Source organism: Gymnogyps californianus, chromosome 23 (genome assembly GCF_018139145.2).
Source record: "Gymnogyps californianus isolate 813 chromosome 23, ASM1813914v2, whole genome shotgun sequence".
Taxonomy (NCBI): Eukaryota; Metazoa; Chordata; class Aves; order Accipitriformes; family Cathartidae; genus Gymnogyps; species Gymnogyps californianus.
Genome location: NC_059493.1, coordinates 3,835,775 through 3,859,125, shown reverse-complemented (window position 1 = coordinate 3,859,125; position 23,351 = coordinate 3,835,775). Strand labels below are relative to the sequence as shown.

The window sequence follows — 23,351 nt, the reverse complement described above, 5'->3', positions numbered from 1 at the left end:
GGAGGGGTCTGATTGGCTCCGCCGCCGGGGGCGGGCCGGCTGGCAGGCGCGCGGAGCGGGCCGCGGCGCGCGCCGCCCGTGCAAACGCCCGGCCCGCGGGCGTGCGATCCTCGTGCAGGCGTGCAAGCGGGTTGTGCGCTCGCGGCCAGGGTGCGAGCATGTGCCCCCGCGTGCGAGCGCACACCCCCCCTCCCCCCCCCCCCGCGCAAGCACGCGCCCCTCGTGCAAGCACACCCCGCCTGTGACGGCGCCCCTTGCACCAGCAGACAGCCCCGGCCACGGCGGATGCAAGCGCTTGCCCCCCGTGCGAGCACGAGCGCGGGTGGGAGTGGGCTCAGGCTGCCTCCGGGCCTGCGGCACCCTGCAGCAGCCGGCTCAGCCCTCTCCAGCGTGTCGGGGTGCAAACCGCTGCCCGCGGCGCAGGGTGCCTCGCGTGCGCGGTCGGTGTGTTGCAGGCTCCTGCACGTGGCCCTGGGGGGCTTCCGGGGTGGCCACCCCCGGCTGCACCCAGCGCTGAGCCTCCGGGGTGCCGTGGGACGAGGCCGGGCAGGCGGGGAGGGGAGGAAGGCAGAGGTCATTGGCGTTAACGTGAGCGAAGGTGGTGTTTTTCGTGGGGGACTACGGCATTGCTGGGAGTAAAGCAGCCCTTGGCACGTGGGCGTTCCACGTCCCCAAACAGCCCCAAATGCTCCCCAAAGCACAAGCGAGGCCACGGGGCCAGCTCAGGTCTTGTGCTGCTGCCGCTTTCTCTCGGAGGAGTTTTGTTTACGGTAGGCTTTGGTTTTGGTTGTGCTTTCGGGGTTTTCTTGGTGCCTCAGCTCGCACAGAGCTCAGTGCCCTCTCCTGTCACCCCATCCGGCAGGGCCGGGACGGCAGGATGAGGCGCCACATCAGCTCCCCTACATGGGCTTGAGCCTCGGCGTGAGGAAGAAAAGCTCGTGGAAGGGCTTAGGAGAGCTTTCTGCCCTTCCCTGCAAAGGCTTTTTGGGAAGATGGGATCCACAGTATCCACCATCGCTCACCACAGCTCCCGCTCCACCGCAGAGCTGTTAATCCTGGCCTGTCTGCAGGAGGAACGAGCTCACCCCACGCCCCTGCGCCCCGAACGCTCCTCTTCCCCTGTATTTTGTATGATCTCTTTGTTCCACCATGAAATCAGCCCAAACCAATTAAATTCGACACTCTCAAAGAGATGGAGGCAAAGTCTTTGTGGCCCAGGGCTCTGGGAACAGCACTGACTTTATTTCATTCCTCCTTGAAGGATTATTTGGAATTCAACCTTGCTGGGAAGTTGCATAGCATGTACTGAAATCAAGGTTAAATATTTGCACGAAGCACCATGATAATGCAAACCAATTTATTGCTGCTTGAGCCTTGGGAAGCAAGTAAGAAAACCATCCTCCAAGGGCCCAAAAAAGCAGAAAAACAAAGTGCTTGGTTTTCCCGTTAACCATGAAATGAATACACACGAGGCGAGAAAAGCCTGGTCTGTTCTCATCCTCGCTTCCCATCCAGGTACCTGGAGAGGGGCTGCGGCGGAGCGGCACTGGGCCGGCGCTGGCACGTCCTGTCCTCCTCCCTCCTGCCCAGTGTTTGTGCTGGGAAGCCTCCGTTCTCTGTGGGAACACGACGCCACTGGAAAAAATAACAATAATCACAGCGTCACGTGTGTGACTCACTCCTGATTGATTTTGGTACCTGGCAGTGTTTTCTGCGCCCGGAGCAGCGCTTGTACGGAGGGTGGGAGAGCCGGAGGTGAGACCTGGCCACCGCCCTGGCGTGTCCAAGCCATCACACTGTCCCATGAGACCAAGCATCATCAACTGTCCTGAAACCCGTAGAAAGCAGAGACTATAAGAAGTCCTTCAACAACACGCGATTTAACACAGCAATTGCTAAATCTCTCCTTCCTTTCCCCCCCCGTCTTGCCCCCTGGCAGAAGCCACTGGATTATCACGGCTTCGTTTCCTCCAAAAGAGCCTAAACCAAACACATGTTGCTGACAGGTGGTTTGACACTGTGTTCTCCAGCTTAAATGACATTTTGGAGCTAGAGAGCCATGTGCATACATGTCATTCCAGCAGACAGCGCTCCCCGATGATCACCCGTGTCTGCAAGACGTAAATCAAACACGGGCACAAGAACTTCCTTTTTGTAAGGCAGCCTTATTCAAGGAAATGCCTGAATTAAAACTGGAACACTTTCCAGTATTGCTCCACGTAGTTGATCTAGGTTTTCTACTCCATAACAACAGTCAACAGCCGCTGATCTTCCAAAGCTTTTGGCAGGGCAGAGGAGGGTGGGGAAATTACAGTGTCACTTACCTTAATGAGCCCTTTCCCCTACGCTTGCTCCCTGATAAGAAATAGTATGAATCAGTCTGAAATACGGTGCTGTTTCCAGGTAGGAACAGGTTATTTTTTAACCCTGAGGAGCACTGACACAAGGAATCTTTTCTGCTCCTGCTCCGTGCCCCGCGCCCGTGCCAGGGGCCACCCCGGGGCGCAGGGAGCTGCTGCGGCCAGAGATGCCAAAGCAGAGATGCACGGACTGAGGATTTTCCCCATGTTCATGAAGGAGGGACAAAATTATTCAGCATTTGTGGAGGGAAAATGGGGCAAGGAATCTGCTCTGGCTTGTGGTTTTGTCGTGTCACACGTCCCACCGGCAGGAAAAGGAACAGCCTGTGTCTCTTGGATGGTTTCCTGCCATCCCTACCCTGCAAGTAAGAGTCATCCCTCATGGTTCATCAACAAAGTGAACTCAACTCGATTTGCAAAACCTTTGTTTGAGACAAGTCGGTCTTGTGCAATGACTCCCTTGCTGCCTCCCAGGGCACAACCACTGCTCGGTGCGTCCCGTCCCGGTGCCGGAGCTCCCCTGGGGTTAGCAGGTCCCTGAGGTGCTCCACGAGCCCTGAACTCCATCACGGCAGAGAAGCAGCAAAGGGCAAAGCTACCTGTGCTGTTAAAAGCACAGTCTGGCTGCAGGCTGCCCAGAGCACGCTCATTTATACACCGACAAGTCGATGCGAAATACACCGCCATGATCCGCGCGCACGTTGCATCACTGCAAGCAGCTAAATAAAACGATGAATCAGACCCACAGATCTGAGTCCTCACTGGTACGTAGCCTTCTTTACGGGGCCTCTTTTAAGGACAGCTTTTAAACGGCAGAAATACACCACACCGCCAGAAACCTGACGAGAAATGAGAAACAACCTGCAAAATGAAGTGAAATGCTCCTGGCTTTCGTTACGTCCCTGCCCAAAGAAGGTGCCTGCAGCCCCCAGGCCATCTGCCTGGCACTCGGCAGCTGATTAGGACCCGGTTTTGCTTATCGCAGCCCCTCGCCGGGCAGGAGGTGCAGGACACCGCAGCTGCACCCACGCCGATAAGGCAGGAGTGTCCTGCTGGGAGGCGGACACCTTCTGGGAACCACAGAAATTGTGGCTTATCTACAAGATCCAGTGGGATCTCTCTATTTTTTTTTTCGCTTTCCAAATCTACAAGTTCTCTAACAGCTGAGCAACACCTTGTTTTAGGGTGGGTTTTATCCTTTTCACGGCCTGCCGCCACCGTCACGGGGCTGCCAGCAGCGGTGCGGAGCCGTGGGTGCTGAATTGGGGGTGAGGAGGGGGAACGCTACTTCACCTCGAGCAGCACGATGCCACGTAGCAGCAAATTAAAGGGCTTTTTTTTTTAATTTAGATGTTCAGCAGCAGGTAATTGTATTTTTAATTGTGGAAAGGAAAAGGCACCCATTTATGGCATGGTGTAAAGCATTCACTTTAGAAGAGGGATCAGAGCAAATGTATGTCATTAAGGGCATATGTTTGTAATCTTACTTGCAGTACAACCAGCCTGAACTTTATGTCCCCACAGCCTTTTTTTTTTTTTGCTAGCTTGCCTGCCAGATGCTTACGCTGGAGGAAGGACGGTTTTCATGCGGGAATTGCCAGTGCTCAGTGAGCGGCACGCCCCAGAACGCCGATTCCCCGTCCCGCATGGCGTGGATGCAGCCCCTTCCCGGCACACCGGCCCTTGGCCGCCGCCAGCCCCGTCCCTCCTTAGAAACGTTCGAAGCCTCAAAATAAATTTTAAACAGCGAGTCTGGACCTCGCTCCCCAGAACTGTCCTTAGGTCAAAGGCAGCGTCAGCCTCCGAAGATGCCCTGGCAGAGGGGCTCTCTGACACCAGCCTGAATTTTCCTGCCCACCCGGGTGCATTTTGCGATGCTCTTGGGAAGAGGCGGACGCGGGGAAGTATCCGCTGCTAGGAAACCCGATGCGTTCCAGTTATTTTTTTATCTCTATATTAGCAAATGCCATAAAAATAAGCGAGCAGTATTGTTTTGTCTTCGGGGTGGACTGACCCACTTAGTTGAACACCAGTGTAAGGCACCTCCTGATGCTAAGCCCTTGCTGAGAACACTGAGATGCCAGTAGGTAGATTAGTACTGGAAAATCAAGAACATTAATCCCTGCTCTGGTACAGACTCAGAGCATCTCTTTTTGCCTTGATTCACCAGAGCAGCACTCCAGCTTACCAAGGTATTCGTTTCATAGCCAGAGCGTGTGTAACAGGTTTATATGGAACAGATCAACCACAGCGTATTACGTTGATGCCAGTGAGGGCTGTGGACATGAACGCAGAGTAAATTAGAGAGAATTGAGCCCTAACGATGCTGCGGGGTTACTGCTACGCCAAAACAGCCAAAATCTGAGAACTCAGCACTGCAGCTCCACCAAAGCAATGCAGACAGATCCAGCGCCCATTAACATTTATGCAACCTCAGAGGTAAAGGAGGTGTGGATGCGAGGAATTTGGCCTCTGGGTTTTATTTCAGTGCTCACATAATCTGACCTAATTTACCATTACCTAGCTCAATGGATTAATGGAACAGGGAGAGGCAATACCCAATGTGTATAATTAAGCCTGCCTTTTGTATTACTTCCTGGACCGAATTTTTTCATCAACTTGCCTTTCTGGTTTGAAGCCCTGGGGAAACAATGGGAAAGGCCCAGCACATGCTGGTGGTGCTTTCGGGATTGACTGGTGGCACTGGGCAGAGAAGGCTGAAAGGATCCCACGGGGTTTGCTGGGTTTGGGTACAGCACTCTTTTTTTTTTTTGGGCTTTGTTTCTAGCAGTCAGCAAAATTAGATCCAGAAAGGAGGGAGAAAACCCTGGCTTGTCGTTCAGGGGATGTGTTTAAAGCTGGGGATGATCCTGCTCTGCCACCAGCTCCTCGCGTGGCCTCGGTCAAATTGCTTAATTCTGGTGGGCTTCACCACTTCTTCTGGCCAAGGCTTTGTGTGATTAAGAAATGGTGAGCAGAAAAGGATGAGATGAGGGCTCTGCAAATGGGGCCGTGGCTGGCGGGCAGTCCTAGCTTGCTGCCACAGTGCAAGCAAATAAAAAATCAGCTTTATTTGCCCCAGGGCGAGCGCAGCCAGCACATCTGGGGAGGTCGGGGCTGCGGGGACGCCTCTCCAGCTTTGAAATGGGAAGAGGGGCATTTTAAGAAATAAACACAAAAGTGCAAGAAGAAAAGTCCAGCTGGGAGACACGGCTCAGCCCTGCCTCCTCCTCCCCATCCCCTTTTGCACCCCCACCGGCCAAAAAACCGGGCTGCCCCATCTTCATCAGCAATGACAGCCACCGTGCGCCCCAGCTGCTCCCGTATCTGCTCGCCCCGGTGCACGCCGCGGGCTGATATTTGGGAGGGTGCGGCTGGGTGGGCGACGTGCTCCCCCGAGATAGGGGCCGGGCACCCTGCACACACCTTGCTCGGGCTGTCGAGGTCGACCCGCGCGTGTCCTAGACGCAGTTTCTCCTTTGGAAATGGCTGATGCCTGAATGCCCCGCTCACAGCGAGCTCTGCGGTGCTGCTCTGGGTCTCCATCAAGCTGCTTTCGCCAGGCACCGATTCAGAGCCAGCCCGATGATTTTAGCAGTGTGGCTTGATCCCAGATTTCCTCCGAATTGCACAGGGAGAACAAAGCAGGATTTGGTGCTTGGAGGAAACCTTCCTCCCATGCAAAATGCTGGGAGCTCTCCTCGGCGGAGCATCCGAGCCAGAATCCGGGCTCACTTCACCAGCATGAGCAACAGCCAGTGGGGAAGGTTTTACTCCCACTGGTGATACTGTTAACAGTGGAATGAAATATATTCACAAACAACTAATATTTTCTCCGTCGCTGCAAAGAGCATGCATCTGGAAATAATTAGCATGCACAAAAACAACTTGCACATTCCTCCTAGGCCTCCATTTTGTGCCGCCTGCAGACTCTGGCAACGACGGTTTTATCGGCAGCTCTCAATTTCTGCATATTTTTCAATATTTCTAACACCCCGTCCGGCCCAGGCCAACCCCTGGCCAAAGCTTGCCGATGACGCAGAAACCACGCTCAGCCCCCTGCAAACCACCCCCCAGCGCAGCTTTTTTTGTTTGCATGGTTTGATGGCAGCGCTTTTTTTTCTTTTCTTCTCGTATTTTTTTTTCCTCCAGAAAGCCTTCGCCGCCGCTGACATGCTCCTACTTGTGCCTTCATCTCTGTAGATGACGGCAGCATCGGGAACCGGCTGCCCTGCAGCCGTTCCCCCCAGAGTCACGAGTTGCAGCAACTACTTTTGGGTCGAATTAAGCTTGGAAAGGGACCGAGGGGCTGCCCACAGCTGCTGGGTTTTGACCTGCATGGCCGTTGGGAGCCCGTGCAATGCCAGGATGGGTCCCACCAGCCCGGTGGTTGAATGTCCACCGTGCAGAGTGAGGACAGGGAAGCCCTGAAGGGACACGTGCTCCTCACCCCGCGGGACAACAGGCTCAGCACCTTTGCTGGGCTGAACCCCCTGGCAGAGGTTTGCTCCCTCCTCCAAGCCCTCGTGCTGACACCAGCTCCAGCGGCTGCCCCAGGGCTCCGCGTTTCTCCTGCAAAGCAAGAGCAGGTCAAGGAGCTCCTTCTCCCTGGAGGTCCTGTCATTAGCTCGGCATAATTTGCCATCCCAAAGCACCCTTTTTCTTGCTCAGGGCCACATCCAGCCGTGCTGGGGATGGGTTGCACACCCAGCACAGCTTTCCCTGCAAGTTCTATACTGTCTGCTCTGCTTTGGTCCAAACTAATGAGGGATATATACCCACGGACAAGATTTGCAGTGCTTAAATCCTAAAGAAGCCCAATGTCTTGGCCATCTTGGAGAGCCGTACACCTGGAGCATGGTTGCAGTCCTCCCTCCAGCCCCCAGCAAAGCCCTCTCCCCTGCCCTGCCTGGCGACCTGCCCTCGCTCCGCGGGGCGCCGTGCATTGCTTTGGCTTAGTTAATATATTTCGGTATTGCTTCTATAAGAAGTTCATTAAAGCACTTCAACTATTGTGAAAAAACACACTGGAGACAAGCGACGTCGTTCTCAGCACGTGGCAAAGTAGCTGCGGTGAGCCCTGGCAGGAAGCATAGCCCTGACCCCACCCTGGTTATTCGGCAGTAAAACCCAGCGTGCAAAACCCGGCGTGCAAAACCCGGCATGCAAAACCCAGCCTGCAAATCCCAGCGTGCAAAGCCCGGCGTGCAAAATTCAGCATGCAAAACCTGGCGTAGAAGATCTGGTGTGTAAAGCCCTGTGTGTGAAACCTGGTGTGCAAAAGCCATCATGCAAAATCCAGCCCATGAAACCCGGATGCGAAACCCAGCGCGCGGGCTTGGCAGGTCTCCCCAGGGGCAGCTGGGTGCACTGGTAGCTCTGCGTCGACTGGGAAGTGAAAGCTAAAGTGTTTTTGAGATGCACCGACAGTGGCTCGAGAGGCAAAGATGAAAGTTTCTCGTGTGAGAAGAGAAAAAGGAAGGGGAAACGTGGCAGAAAGGGAATTTGTGTGAAAACCCGCCGCCTTCCACCTTCCCCTCCAGCGGGAGGAGTCCCGCAGAGGGTCCTGCTCAGAGCAATGCGGCTCCTCGGTCACATCTGCTTTTCATAAGGGGACCAGACAGACAATCCCGGCTCTGCTGCTTCACCCCGGGCCAGATTTGGTTTCTCTGTTCCCAATGTGACCGTGGCTTTCAAAAGCCAGGAGTAGCTCTGGATGCTCCCCGTGAAATGCGTGGCAGAGGCTCGATGCTCCGTCACTGAAGGGCTTTGCACTGTCCAAAGGCAAAACCTTCATGGGGTGTTTCAGGCTGGGACATCCAAAATACAGCATTGCATCTGAGCGACTACAGAGGTGTGTGATGGACAGACAGACGGACAAACTGCGGGTACCCAGCGTGCGTTCAGAAAATGACGGCAGCCGTGAGGCTGGGTGTTCAGTTTTGTCCCAATTCCCTCCTGCTGGGCTCCCAGGGACGAAGGCGAAGTCTGTAACGCAACGATTTGTGATGGCAGAAGGAACGAGAAGAAGTGGAGAAGCCAGAGCCGCCCGGCAGGTCCAGCTCCTTCCCTCCTGCAAGCGAACAGGGACCGCAGGGGAGCAATTTGTGACCTTACAAAATCACCCGGCGTATCGCCTACCCCTGGAAGAGCAGCCTTTAACCCACGAGAGCTTTATGCAACACCCTCCAAACCTGTGCCTGGACACGCGTTACTCGCCAAGCGTGTGGTTTTGCTCACGCGGCCACACTCGGTTTCACGGCAGCAGCCGGGACGAGGCTGAAGCTCGCTCCGGGACCCCGGGAACCGCTCCCCGCAGGGAGAGGTGAGGCCCCAGCAAAGCTCCCCAGCCTTTCCGCGAGGTTATTCCTGTTATTAATACATGATAGCTGCCAGGATAAACTTCTTCTTTCCAGTTCTCCGAAGGGATCTTGGAGCTGCGTGGGCACAAGCTGTGCTGCCACTCAGTGGCAACGCGCAGGAGGGTTCCTTGCTTTGCTGGCAGATTTTCAGCCCCTTCGAGGCAAGGAGAGGCTTTTTGCTTGTTTTTTTTAACCAGATTCATTTATTTATTACTTATATCATAAATATTTATGTATTTATTACAGGTGCTACCATACCATTGTGTATTTATAATGTATAAATAAATATTTATATTTCTAAATTTCTATTTATATGCTTATGTACTGTTTGTATATTTATATTTGTCTGTTTATACCAGCACTGTAATGTATACCTTGCACAGCCCGGCAGTGGTTGCCCCCAATTATTGCTGCGCTATAAATTAACATTAACCCACGGCCACCTCCCTGGCCACGCCCCCGCCGTGGCCACGCCCTCCTCACGTCTGGTCACGCCTCTCACCTGCAACCACGCCTCCTCTCACCCGTGGCCACGCCTCCCCCTGCGTGTTCACGCCCCCGGGGGAATCCCTTCCCAGCCCACCACCGCGAGCCCCAGCGCCACGTGTGTGCGTGCGTGCGTGCGTCACGTCCGGCGGCGGGACCCGGAAGTGGCGCTGTGGCCGGTTGCTATGCGGCGGTCCGGCGGCGGGCCAGGAGGTGAGTGTGGTGTTGGCTGCCCGGGCTCACCGGCTGGGGAGGGGAACGGGCGGCAGCGGGGAGGGCCTCTCCGGGGTGGGCATGGGTGGGGGGAGCGCCCCTGGGCTCCCGGGACAGGCCCCGGCCGCCGGGGGTGCCGCTGCGTTTCTGGGAAGCGGGGTCGGGGGGGAGACCGGGCCGGGCCGTGCGGCCTGCCCGCTGCTGGGGCCGTGAGAAAGGGGCGGGAGTCCTCCACAGCCCGCTGTGCTGCCCTGCGGGCTGCCGGGGCCTGTCCCCCCCCTGCCCGTTCCCCTCCCTGCCGTCGCCCGGTGCGGGTTTGTGGATGCCACTCAGAGCGGGAGTGGGCGGCTGCGGTTTGGCACCCGCGCAGGGACTTCGTGGCACCTCGGGCGGGTGCTTTCGTAAGGATGGGGCGTGTGTGGAAGGGCTGTGAGACCAGCTGGGGGCGGTGGAAAAAGAGTGACAGTCCTGACCTGTGCTGAAGTGTCGGCATTTGTGTGGTGGTTTTGTTTGGGTTTTTTTTTTTTTCAAATGTAGCTGATGTTCTGTTATGTCTGGAGTCTTTACGTTTTGGGGACTGGCCTTGCAGGTGGTAGCAGAGCGGAAGGTACGCTGTTTATAAAGACCTTGTGTAGCGGTGCGCTGCTGTGTCTGCCTACCTTTCTTTCGTCTCCCTGAGCAGAGCGGTGAACAGCTCTGCTCCAAGCAGGGTCGGCTAGAGCGGGTTGCCGAGGACTGCGTCCAGTCAGGCTCTGAATGTCTCTGAGGATGGAGACTGCACGGCCTCTCTGAGCAACCTGTTCCAGTGTCCCGCCACCCTCACAGCTGGTTTTGGGGGTTTTTTTTTTGATGTTCAGATGGAATTTCCTTTATTTCGGTTTGTGCTTAATGCCTCTTGTCCCGTCACTGGGCACCACTGAGAAAAGAGTCTGCTTCCTTCTTTACGTTCTCCAGTCAGATATTTATATGCATTCATGAGAGCTGTCTCCTCTCCACATAAAACAGGCCCAGCTTTCTCAGCCTCTCATCATGGGAGAGGTGCTTCAGTACCTTCATCATCTTTGTGGCCCTATACTGAACTTGCTCTATGTATTTCTTGTCCTGGGGAGCCCCAAACTGGACCAAGCGCTCCAAATGCAGCCTCACCAGTGCTGAGTAGAGGGGAAGGATCACCTCCCTCGACCTGCTGGCAATGCTCTTCATAACGCTGTCTAGAAGATCATCTCTGTTTTCTTTTTAATTCAGGAACAGAAGAGCAATGGCTTTGAGAAGGGTTGATGTGCCTTGTCAGTCTGAGGTGACCGGCTGATGTTTGAACTCCAGCTGGTCTTTCTGTCTGCTGGTCATATCCCAAAATGGGGAGGTAAGAATCCCAAAGGAACTGTCAAATTAAATTGTGATGTCTTTTGAGTGAAGGACAGGGAACCTAATCATGAATTCATGGCTAATGATGAATTCAAAGGTGGGAATAGTGTCTTGGCTACACTCAAGGCAGAGCGTGAGCAAAGCAAAGCTAGAGCAGAGCAAAGTAAAAAGTTTTGTGAAGAATCTGTTTGTCCTTAGCTTCTTTCAGAATGCATTGTGCTTCTTTTCGGTAATAAAGTCCATTTTTAAAGTAGATTATCCTCTTTGGATTTTAGGATCAGCATCTCATGTTTGCTTCCTGCTTCTTGGCACTTCAGCATCTCTCCGGTGGGATGTCCACGTATTCTCAACACCACTTTGCGACAGATCGTTGTGATAGGAATACTTGCTGCTGCTGTCTCTTTGCTTTACTACTCTCTGGTAGTCATCCGCAATAAGTATGGGCGTGCATACAGGGACAAAAGATTCCACAGGTAAGAGTTGGAAAGATTCCTGTGGAGAGGAATGAAATGTAGTTTTGGTGTGAAAGAGAAAGGACTGACAGCAAGTGTCTGTAAAATAAATCAATTGGGGGGTGGAAATATGAGTAAAACTTCCTGCCTTTTTTTAAATGAAGCTTTCCTTATCTAGGTTGCTTTTAATTTATCAATAATTCATCTTTCTAATATCATATTTAAGGTGTCTGTAGCAGTGCAGTAAAACTACAGACACAAGAATGTTGCATAATAAATTATTCTGGAAATGACTTTTGGTATTTATTCTGGGAATTTGATTCTTATGGGTGGCACTACACTTTTTTCTTCAGGAACAGTACAATAATGAAAACTGATTGCCATGATGGAAACTGTTGACCTGTTTTGAGTCTGATGTTGAGAAAAACTTCCATATGGAACTTAATTGCCACGTGGTAATGCCTAGTTTTCTTCTAGATATCTTGCCCGAGTAACTGACACTGAAGCTACAGATACAAACAACCCCAATCTGAACTATGGAATCGTTGTGGACTGTGGCAGCAGCGGCTCTAGGATTTTTGTGTATTGTTGGCCAAGGCACAATGGTAATCCGCATGATCTGTTGGACATCAAACAGATGAGGGACAAAAACAGAAAACCAGTGGTTATGAAAATTAAACCAGGTACTGGAAAGAAATTAATTTTAGATGTGATTTTCTAGATAGTTGCCTATCCTAACTTTGCTTTTTCAAACCCCATATTTAAAGCGTCTGGGTAAAGGACACTTGCAAGTTGTCAGCATGGCACTCCTCCAGATTTCTCTGGGTTTGGTTTGCAGAGAGCTTTGTTCAGCTTTAAGGCTTGAAACACGACACTGATGGGCAGGAGGGAGAGGTTTCTCTGTGGACTAAGACAGTTGCCGGTTCAGTTGTCAGTTAACTTGGTTCTGTTTATTTAGTGATTAAATAATTGGCTTTCTGTAAAGCTATTGGAACCAATTATATAAGTAGGTAATATATCTAATACAGGGTTTTGTTTATTGTTTAGAGGATGATTAAGTGTTAGCTTCACTCTTATTTTCGTCGTTGATTTCCTGGGTTTGGCTTTGGGTTGTTGGTTTCTTCTCTGTGCGTTGGTTATCAGGATTTTCCAGGAAGTGCCCAAAGCTTGAGTTGCTTCACTCTCATATTTATCTGTTTCACTAGGCATTTCGGAGTTTGCCAGCTCTCCTGAAAAGGTCAGTGATTATATTTCTCCGCTTCTGAGCTTTGCTGCCGAACATGTGCCACGTGCAAAACACAAAGAGACTCCTCTTTATATTCTGTGTACTGCAGGAATGAGGATTCTGCCAGAAAGGTTATTGGCTGTCTTATTTTTAGCATTTAGAATAGCAATCCTGGTGTGTCTGACTATTTTTAACTGTTCAAAATGTAATTTTGCAGTCAGCAGAAGGCAATACTTGAAGATCTGCTCACTGATATTCCTGTGCATTTTGATTTTCTGTTTTCGGACTCGCATGCAGAGGTTATTTCAGGGAAACAGGAAGGTAGGCTAATGTTGGAAAAATTATCTTTGAAATGTTTATTACTCTTACAGTACAACTTGGATAATTTTTTTTGTTGCATTTTTAAATTCTGGTTTGGTTGAGAGACCTTATTCCTCAGTAGCAACATATGGAGTGTGGAGATGATCATCTGCTGTGATCTTCTAACTTGTCTAAATGTTTTCTAATTAGCAGTGAAAGTAACTTATCTGTGTTTAGCAGGAATTTTAGTCCATTTTCTCTGGCTTTGGGGAGGGAGGGGTAAGGATAAGGCACAACATTCTTGATGGAAGAAACTTTGCAGGGAAAAATGGTTTCTAAAGAAGCGATGTTTTGATGTGATCAGCTCACTAGAGGCTTAAAATCACTTTAAAAGCTAATGTGCCTTCTTTTTCTGAAATTTACACGTCAGACTGTTTTTAATACATTGAATTGGGATTTTTCTAGCCTTGACTTGGGAGAGAAGGACTAGAATAACTTGTCAGGAATGTTTAACTTCTAAGTGTTTTATATAATAAAATATGAGCAGTGATATATCTTAACTCATATGCAAAAAATCCCTCTTTGTTTTTAAGATGATATGTACCAGATATTCCTGAAATGTCCAAATATGTTTTCTTATGCATGTAGGAGTATATGCATGGATTGGCATCAACTTTGTTCTTGGAAGATTTGAACATACAGATGATGGTAAGTACCTTAATTGTGAATTGGATTTTAGGAAGGACTTCAAGTGCATTCCTGTGCTTTCACTGTTGCTGGTATGTTTTTAGACAGAGATGTTAATGAATAGTGCGTGTGCAGATGCTGATGTTGGCTTAATTTGTGTGTGAAATTTCAGTGATCTGCATTGCTACAAAAAAAAGTTAACTAGAAGTAGTGTACTGCTGCTTGAGGCCCGCCCTAGTTGTATTTCTTAACGCCTTTTCATTGTTTTACCCAGAGGACGAAGCGATTGTGGAGGTGCATGTCCCAGGCAGTGAAAACAAAGAGGCCATCTTTCGTAAGAGGACAGTGGGTATTCTTGACATGGGTGGAGTGTCAACTCAGATAGCATACGAAGTCCCTAAAACTGTAAGCTTTGCCTCTTCGCAGCAGGTTATTATCTGTGCAACTTTCTTCTTTTCCTTTTGATTTATTTTAATGCATATTCGTTGTTTTGTTTTCTTTGTTTTGAGTGCTGTTCATTGCATCCCATGCCAAAACCAAGGCAAGAGAAGATGGCAAATACGAGTCCTTCCTCAGCTAAGCCATTCATTTGTATTTTGTTCATTCAGAAAGTTTATTTCAATTAGTATAATTTGCCACTAATTTTTAAGTTTAAGTGGATGTGCATTCTTTGTGTTTGTGCATGTATGTATGTACAATTTTTAAATTTGTGTTATACTTAAGAGACTATATTCTGGAGTTTAGTAACCAAAAGTTGTGTGGTGGTTCTTCTTATATAAGAACTTATATAAGATATGACTTTGCCTTTAAGTTAGGTTGGTAGAAACTGAATTAACAGGACACGGGGATAACAGTACAGTTTGTTTAAATATCACCTACATCCTCAGCACAGTTCATCTGTTGTAGGAAGCAAATTTCTTTGTTACAAGTCTTAAATGGAACATAAATTGCTCTAACTTCAATCTGCTGAGTTCTAGAGTAATTCCTGAATTTTTGAAGTTGGATAACCTCCCATTAACTTTATTGAGAAATTATCTAAAGTAAGAATAGTATGAAAGCCCTATGTTTTGACTCTCAATGCACTGTTATAATGATGTATATATTTATTTTTCTTAAATCCTCCTGTGAAGTGATGAGTTTTCATTATTACAGGTTTTAATAACTACACTGCCTTTCAGACAGATGGTGTAACAAATAGTTTGGGTTGTTAAACAAAAGTATGAGTGTTTAGATTCAGAGCAGGTTGCAGACAATTGATGATGACTGTTGTGTGACTCTATCCAAACATAAGCCGATATAAAATAGGTATTCTGGTCATGGAACCTGCCCAGGTTCCCAGACAGAGAATGACAAGAGAGTCAAACAACTGATTGTGACACTTACAGTGCCAGTGCTGTTTTTCACTTACAACGTTGGTTGGAAACCATGTAATGTTACGCTACATTTCTGAGCGTGTTCTACATAAAGTGCTTCTGCTACACGTCTCTTAAATATCTGAAAAGCTACTGCGAGTGACTGATGTATGGTATGTGAGGAGAGCTGAGTGACTGACGGGTCTCCTGAAAAGCTTGAGCGCTCCAGATTGGAAAACGAAGAACAGCTCTGCTGGGCAGACCATAAATCTACGTAGCCTAGCAATCAGTAGTATGGGGACTGGGTCAGAAATGGTAGCATTGAGATTAGTAGCCACAGCACATACTTTTTCATAGAAAAAGATACTTCAATGTCCATAGTAGAAGTTCCTGGCCTTTACAGTTCATTGAGTATCAGTAGTGATAACACAGTTCTCTGCAGTCAATATGCTTTGCTCTGCCTATGAAGTAGAAGGTAATATGGACCTGTGAAAAGCAAAATAGATGAGTAAGGAGTGAAGTTTAAAGATGTCAAGGGTATCCAGTTGTCCAAAGAACTCATCTTTGGGTTCTGGTTCATATTGTTTATACCTAGTCTTGGTGCTTGTGTTCCTACAGGAGGAAGTAGCCAAAAACTTACTTGCAGAATTCAACTTGGGCTGCGATGCTCATCAAACTGAGCATGTGTATAGAGTCTACGTTGCAACGTTCCTTGGCTTTGGAGGAAATGCAGCACGCCAGAGATATGAAGACAGTCTATTTACCAGTACAGTGCTTAAAAACAGGTAGCTGGCTGCAGTCGCTTGGGGATATGGTTTCTGTGCCTCACTAGGCTCAGTAACCCCCTACTTTGAATATATTTAGTAAAGTCTCCTGACATAAAACTTAATTTCTACAGCGTGCTGCATGCAATGCTGAAGTTTCTTTAAATGAGGATGCTTTGTTTTGATGCTGTTGTATCTCAGAGCTTGATGTTTCTGATACGCAGTTGTTACTGTGCTTGCTCTTTTATACAGACTGCTGGGCAAACAGACTGGTATGACTTCTGATTCACCCTACCTAGATCCTTGCCTGCCCCTGGATGCTCAGGATGAGATCCAGCAGAACGGACAGATAATGTATTTGCGGGGAACAGGAGATTTTAATCTGTGTCGTGAAATTATTCAACCGTTCATGAATAAGACTAATGAAACGCAGACATCTCTTAATGGTGTCTATCAGCCTGCTGTGCACTTTCAGAACAGTGAATTCTATGGTTTCTCAGAGTTCTACTACTGCACTGAGGATGTGTTACGCATGGGAGGAGATTACAATGCTGCTAAATTTACTAAAGCTGCAAAGGTAAAGTGTTCCTGAGATAAACTCTTTCTAATTCAAAACAACTACTCTCTAGAAGCATTCTGTTCTGAAAGTCTTGCAACAAAACTCTTCCTTTAAAGATCCAAAATCCTTTTAACCCTGCAGTGAACTATCACAGGGCATCTTTTCCTCATTGGGTTTTCTTTTAGAATACTTGTATTAAGGTACAATACTAAAATTGACTGTAGAGGGAACGGGACTCATGGTAGTCAAGTTCCAGCAGAACTATTGATAATGGGGAAATCCATGCTGTTTCCACCCCTTGCTTGTTTTTAGGAATGTCTTAGTTGTTGTTAGAAAAATAATTCCTTTTCCTCTTGCTTTATACATTTTGTACCAGTTTCCCAGGTGTTACTCCTAACAGGGATCCATCTGTTGGGGACAGTTTAAAGTAAGACTACAACATAAAGTGGAGGAATATGATCTGCTTTGTCAATGTCCTAAAAACAGGTTGTCTGTTTTTCATCTCCAAGTACACGACCAAAGAGTTTAAGTGCTACTGAATATTAATTTAACCACAAATGCCAAATATGGATCAAAATGTTACAGAAAATACCGTGAAATTTGTGATCTGACTTATTAGCAGTGCAAGGGAAGCAGTTATTTTTTAGTTTTCTGGCTTTTAGTATCTACAGAGCATCTTTATCTAGTGGCATTTTTTTCTTCTCAAGGCAGAAGCAATGTTGAAGTCTTTCTTTTTTTTTTTTCTTGAAGGATTATTGTGCCACTAAGTGGTCTGTCCTACGGGAACGTTTTGACCGTGGTCTTTATGCATCACATGCTGATCTCCACAGATTGAAGTAAGTATTTGTGTTTGTACAGCAAATTCATTCATGCAGAGTTGCCAGGGAGAGGTCAAGGTCACGTCCAAATGATCCATTTAATGAAATCATTGAAAGTGTGAATATAACCTTAAATATTGCATCAGCCATAAAAAAGTACTGATAATTATGTGTCTAATTGTGCTCCCCAGTCCTCTGGGACTCTGTAACTGCCGGCCTGACCTTATGCCACTCTTTCTGTAGGTACCAGTGTTTTAAGTCTGCCTGGATGTATGAAGTATTTCACAGTGGCTTCTCTTTTCCTGTGGGTTACAGCAATTTGAAAACAGCTCTGCAGGTTTATGATAAAGAGGTGCAATGGACCTTGGGAGCCATTCTTTACCGAACGCGGTTTTTACCTTTAAGGTACCAGTTGTTTTCTCAAATGTCTGGAAAGAGCATTTGGGTGGAAGGTATGAGAGTTTTGTGAAGGGGAGAAGTATGGTGACAGCAAAGCAGCTGACAGATAGGGGGAGACAAGATGTTGTTTCTAGTGCATTATCTATAACTTCAGTACGTATTTCAGGTAGCTCAAGTAATGCTTTATAAAGACTATTCTACTAAAATGGGCTCCTTTTCCTGTGGTAAGATAGTTTGGGAGCAAAGTTTGATTTGCAGCTTATGTCTGTTATCCCTTTGATTCTTTTCAGAGACATCCAGCAAGAAAACTTCCGTGGAAGTCACTCCCACTGGAGGAGCTTCTCCTTTGTTTACAATCACTATTTGTTTTTTGTCTGTTTTCTGATTGTGCTGCTCTCCATCCTGCTTTACCTGCTAAGGCTCAGACGGATCCACAGGCGAATGTTGCGTAACAGCTCGTCTCCTTCCCTATGGATCGAGGAAGGCCTCCCACCACAGAAGATCGCCGGACCCTTATGAGATGCTGTGATGGAGAGCTTTTATTGGACTTGCTACACAAAAAGCCATTTTTGCCTCAGGGTTCCTCCTTTTTGTCCCTTTAAACCATTGAAGTAGAAGATTGCCCAGAGTGTGTAATACAGCTAGGCTTTGGAAACATGGGAAAACGGGGTCAACTTGGCTTAGTCTCATTAGACAATATCTGCCAAAAATTACTTTTTTTTTTTTAAATATTGCACTTTTGTGTGTAATGGGATGAGCAAAGGCTCGTTGTCAGTAACTGAGTAGCAGCAGCTTAAGCTATGTATGGTAAGAGAATGAGTGTGAATTCTCATCCTTTGGGTGAGATTGTGAAATATTGTTAGCTAGGATGAATGAGGACTGTTTTTATTTTCTTTTCCAGATTCCAGGATTGATATCACTTGACTTCTCAATTCTGAGTCTCCTCAGTCAAAGAAAAGGAAGTGCAGGGTTTTCAAAAGCAGTAAGAAAACAACCTTTTAGGACAGCTTATCTGATTTTATATTCTGGAATAAGTACTGTGATGGAGAAGAAAAATCTATTGCACCCAATGCTGTGCTTCCACAAAACTGCTTAAATCAGTTTTGTTTATTTGTGACAGTTTCCCCTTTTGTCTTGGAAGCTATAGCCTCATAGTGGCAAAAGTCACTACTTTTTAATCCTTTATTTCTGTTTCATAATCATTCAGAGATCTCCCTGAAACTCCAGTAAGGTGAACTGGAATATGCCTAGGCTTTTGTTTCTGCTAGAGTAGACATGCACAGTGTCTTTTTTGTTTTGTTTTTGAGTACTGATTTGTTAATTTATATTTTATTTAAAACTGTTAATTTTACTTGAAAGTAAATTTGTCCATGATTAAAAGTGGGATTTATATGAACTTTTGGTGTATGGATATTTTATTGCACAGCATCACTTCTGTTCTCACTGTTTGTATCCAACTGGCAAAACTTTCTTCTCTTCTAGTAGGTGTGAATATGCTGGAAAACTGGATGCTGTTTTCAGTATTGGAGAACTAGACACGTTGATACCATTTTTGTCATACTTAAGGTGCAGTTTATTCATCTAAAAATCTAGATACTTTGCATTGTTTTATTGTCTCCTTTCGATATGCTTGCTTTTGCCTTTGACTGTATAGGAAATTTAGGCTTGATCTGCTGAACTGCAGCTAAATTTAGGTGCTAAACTTCCTGCTCCTTCCATCCAGTGTCTGGTAGATGGCTGTGTTGCAGTCATAAGAATTAACTGGATATGTGGTGGAATTTTGAAACAGCAACGGAATCTTTAACTGAATGTTCAGAAATAACAAAAAGCGTCTTCCTTTTATGAAGGATTTCTTGTACCTGACAAATCTAAGCACTTCACCAGCTGGGAGTCTGTTTTGCACTTTGCTATTTTTTGAGCACCATCTGAGAGAATGCTTGGATAATACACCTCTCGCTTCTGATGTCTGGAACTGTGGTACAAACTTGTTGCACTCCTAGGCTGATAAGAATTATCAGAAAACTGACACTTCCAGTTGTTACAGAGCCTGTACTTCCCATTTCCGAGATGCCTAAAACTAGAGTACAGAGCCTCTAATTGCGTGCTTAGATAAAGCAGCCCCCTTTGACAAGGGCTGACGTTAGTGGTAAAGTGGAGAGGAAGTATCAGTGTGTGACTTGGCAAAATCCAGGCAGATGCCAAGCATCTCTTAGCAGAAGAGATAGTGTCTCAAATGCAGCAAGAAAAAAAAAAAAACACCAACCCAAAAAATGCCAATAAAAAAACCCTTATGAAAATCATAAAAACAGTAAAAAGTTGAAGGAAATATGTTTCAGACTTAAAATAGAACTTTCTTTTAGATGCTGCAGCATTTTCTTTTTAGCGAAGTTCTTAACATGTAAGAGAATACAAAAAAAAAATCTTAATGTATAACTTTAAAATTGATTCTTTAATAGAATCAGAAGCTCATTTTTATTAAATAATGGACAGTCATGGAAAAAAAAACTATTCTGGCCTTAACTAAGGTGGTATAAATGTTTTTGAAAGGAAAAACAATTGTCTGAAGTTATGTAATATGTCCTGGTTGAACCAAGGGCAGGATTTCGACATTGCTTTCTTATCTTGTAGGATGGACAAACTATGGCTGTACACAATGAAGTATGTGTTTTATGGCCCCCAGAGCTTAAGAAGATTTTGGTAGAACAAGCTGCAGCTAGCAAGCTTGGTGAATACAGTAGGGACAGGTACAGCACTGGGATAATGGAGACAGATTGGTCTTGTGCTTACATAAAGCATCGTGTGCCTGCTTTAGGGTTTCCACACTCATTTTTGAAAGCACCTCGCTGGGGAATGAAGAAATGAAGCAGGAGTGTTTGGAATGTGAAGAAAGAGATGATGATGAATGGTGGTGAGAAAGTGATCAGGAAAATGGGGCATGAATGGGCAGGAAGCTTTCCATGTACCAGTCACTGCTCTGCAGTGTACAGTGTCTCTTTTTTTTTCTTTGACTTTTTTCTGCTCCAGGATCCTAGCAGTATTGTCCTGCTTTTTCTAGTGATTTGGTTCAGGAAGGGCAGAATAAAAGTGACCCAATACACAATTTCCTCCTGTAATGGTAAAAAGGTACTGCCAGCAGAGATTGGTTGTGGGAGCAGCTACCGTTCATTAAAAATCTAAGCAGTGCATGAAAAACCAGATTCAAACAAGTCTAAGGCCTAGAAACTTAAACAAGCTTTCTTCATTCATGCAAAATAGTGCACAGAGGCCTGTTTTATATCTGTATTTTTTCCCCCTCATTCAGCTATCAGGTGGTAAACTGCTTGATAAGGTGAGCAGGTGTCGAGGTGCTTCAGAGTGAGGTGGGGGTGAAGGCTATCTTCAAAAGTAAAACCAGCTGGCTCTTATCTGCTTGGGGACTTGCTTTCCTAAATTCTTTAAGGTCTTTGAGAAATCTCATTAGATGCTCAGCTGCCCCTCCCTGTGCATGAGAAGGGTCAATTTGTCATGGTAATGCCAGTCACTGAGCCTCACTTTCACAGTTTGTTTTTTTTTTTCTTCCAATAAACTGTTTCCCCCAGTTGCTTCTTGGATTTGTATTTCTTTGTGCAGGTTTTCTGCTGCATTATGTCTTTATGCTTGTGACCCTAACTGAAAGATTTGAGGGGAATGGGCTGAGTTTCTTTAAATCCTGACTCTCAGCTGTTCCATCCATGGCCACAGAGTCTCCCACCCTGGTAGGAGTACAGTGAGCTTCAAGGGGTTGAGTACACTGGGAAGGCAGCACTGGGACCCTGTTTACTTCCAGCAAGCTGGGAGTTAAGCCCCTTGATCTCACACAGGTATAGGGGGCACAGTGAGAGGCAGCTGAGTTAATTAAGTTTCCTAAAGGTGCACAGGAGAGAGCCATCATACTCATTAGAAGCAAGAGCCTATAAGGGCTGGGAGAACATAGGGCTAAGGAAGAACAGATGGTGCTGTGCTCTGGTCTTGTGCTCTTTGGACACGTTACTGCTTATGCAAGGTATTCTGGCTTCAAAGTGAAGGTTTTTAGCCCTGTTGGGGAAGGGGTGGGATTGTGTTTTCATTGCTGTGGAACCATGGGGAAGGTGCAGTAGAAGTGTGGTAGGATGCTGTGGAGGGGAGCAAAGCGTGCAGAGTGGTTTGCAGTGAGGAGCTGAAGTGGAAAACCAAGCTGAAAACTGACTGGTGGCTTTGGATTGATTTAGCAGCAGTCCTGGGCTGGGTTGCTGTTGCTTTGAGAGAAGTGAGTGTGTTGAGAGGAATTTCAGCAGATTCTTAGGCTGTGGATCTAAAAAGGTTGATCGTCCTTGGTCTGTACCTTTGGAAAGAGTAGAGCACCAATGACTTGGAACCTCTGGCTTTTGCTTCTTTCAGGAGGTGGTTTTAATGCTGTAACTGGGATGTGCTTGGGTGTTGGTATGGAAGAGAGTAGGGTTTTTGTCCTGGGAAAGTGTGTTTTAGAAGAAAGGATATTAAAAACCAGCTTTGAGTACCAGCCTGACCATCAGGGCAGTGTAGGGCAACAAAATGTTGGCTTGATTGCGTATGTATGTATGGGTTTGTAGTGTGATCAGAGAGTATGTCTGTGCAAGGAAGCAACTGGAGCACCCTGCAGATCACTCTGCTCCCATAGCCTTGCTGCTGGTGTGTCTGTGAGGCTAATGGGATGGCCTGTGGGGTAGGACTGGGATCAGGGAGCAGTCTGCTCCTCATGGGCACCTCCTCTGGGGTGCTCCAAGCTGCTGATTAATGGGGAATGAGACTTTGGCAGCCCAGCCTCCAGTGCAGGGGGGAGCTCGAGCCATGCGCCATCCTTCTGTGTAACGCAGCACAAGATGTCAGCGCACGGACTGCATGAGGCCCTTCCTGCGAGGGCTTTGTGTGAGTTCGTTGCATGTTAGTGTTTGCTATATTGAGGCTGACAGATGCGCGGGTGCCTTTAATTGCTTTACGAGCTTAAAGCCCACCAGGCATGGGGAGGAGGCACAGATTTTCAAAAGCAATCAGCTAAGTGCCAAACCTAAATGCTTGGATTTACCAGACTGCTGTGCTTTTTGATGCTTGAACTATCCTGTGGCAAGTGTTTGCACATTCAGCTCTTAACTGCTTTGAAAATCTGGCTGTAGTGTCCCAATAATTAGACTTAGTGTGTGTGTGGTGGCTTTTTGTTTTGTTTCGTTTTTTTTTTTTTTTCCCCTTCCTCCTGCCCCCACCCCCCCAGGGGTTTGCAGAATGGGGCAGGGGCTCTGGAAGAGGAGGAAGAAGTTTGTGACGACATCTGAGGAGGAGACTAACACCATATTATTCTTGCAGCAATTTTGCAGCTCCAGATGAAGGAGAAAAAAAAAAAGGAAGCCTTTCCATCCCACCCCTGGACAAGCCTGCTCCAAAAAGACTACACTAAGCAACAACACCAGGGGAAACATGATTCCTTTAAGAGACTTAGCAATACCTGTTTTCACTCAGTGCCTGTTCCTGGCTCGGATTCCCAAGTCACAATGGTAATGTTTATCTGTTTGTGTCTGTTTCTGCATTAACATGCTTTATTTTCTTTCTTCTGCTTCTCCTGTTCACCTTGTCCTTTCTCCAGGTCCATTAAGGACAGGTAAGGCATGCAGAAAAGCACAGAGGGGAGGCAAGGGCACTGCTCTTTGACCTATCCCAGTGACCTGGAATGCACAGGCGAATGATATTGTAGCTTTTGGCTTCACGGCCTCTTAAATGTATCACTCTTCTTTTTGTTGTTGTGTTTTTGTGTGTGGAAAATGTCCAAAGCAAACAAGGCCAGATGTGGCCCCTAATGGAAGAAGTGGTTGGGAGACAAAAGCATACCCATGAGAAAGGCAGGGTATGATGGAGAGGGTGGGGAAGGGAGGAAGCACATGGCTCCTCCAGGAACACCGGCCCTGAGGAGGTAGCCCTGCAGCTTGTGGAAACAAAAGAGTTTTCTGTCTCTGCAGCACTTAGCGAAGGGGACAGTCAACAGTG

At 47.3% G+C, this 23,351-nt stretch overlaps 2 protein-coding genes across 8 annotated transcripts in view; both read left to right on the top strand.

Annotated features, from left to right (window-relative positions):
• Positions 1-10,703: 10,703 nt before the first annotated feature.
• ENTPD4 (ectonucleoside triphosphate diphosphohydrolase 4) lies at positions 10,704-22,702 on the top strand. Of its 5 annotated transcripts, none has more exons than XR_007767654.1 (14): positions 10,704-10,784; positions 11,062-11,259; positions 11,716-11,921; positions 12,444-12,594; positions 12,681-12,784; positions 13,412-13,471; positions 13,725-13,879; positions 15,421-15,587; positions 15,819-16,143; positions 16,876-16,961; positions 17,187-17,348; positions 17,633-18,324; positions 18,825-18,908; positions 22,677-22,702. XR_007767654.1 is itself a non-coding variant. In XM_050910233.1 (12 exons), the coding sequence occupies exons 1-12, from the start codon at positions 10,777-10,779 to the stop codon at positions 17,859-17,861; spliced, it is 1,827 nt and encodes a 608-aa protein (XP_050766190.1). In that variant the 5' UTR covers positions 10,704-10,776; the 3' UTR covers positions 17,862-18,732. The 5 variants fall into 5 exon arrangements, 3 of the variants coding, with proteins under 3 accessions (XP_050766190.1, XP_050766191.1, XP_050766189.1); XR_007767653.1 differs by lacking the exon at positions 22,677-22,702 and adding an exon at positions 19,971-20,027; XM_050910233.1 differs by lacking the exons at positions 18,825-18,908; positions 22,677-22,702 and having other exon boundaries at positions 13,725-13,855; positions 17,633-18,732.
• The window catches only part of LOXL2 (lysyl oxidase like 2), a 63,563-nt gene continuing 62,864 nt past the window's right edge, over positions 22,653-23,351 (top strand). For all 3 annotated transcript variants that reach the window (XM_050910227.1, XM_050910225.1, XM_050910226.1), the window contains exon 1: positions 22,653-22,864. The gene's annotated coding sequence lies outside the window, so the exon portion shown is untranslated. The remainder of the gene's footprint in view (positions 22,865-23,351) is intronic.

Coding starts and splice junctions, on each gene's coding strand:
- ENTPD4 (XM_050910232.1), top strand. Junction 11,922..12,443: donor GGTTATGAAAATTAAACCAG/GTACTGGAAAGA, acceptor CTGTTTCACTAG/GCATTTCGGAGTTTGCCAGC. Junction 17,349..17,632: donor ACGCGGTTTTTACCTTTAAG/GTACCAGTTGTT, acceptor GATTCTTTTCAG/AGACATCCAGCAAGAAAACT.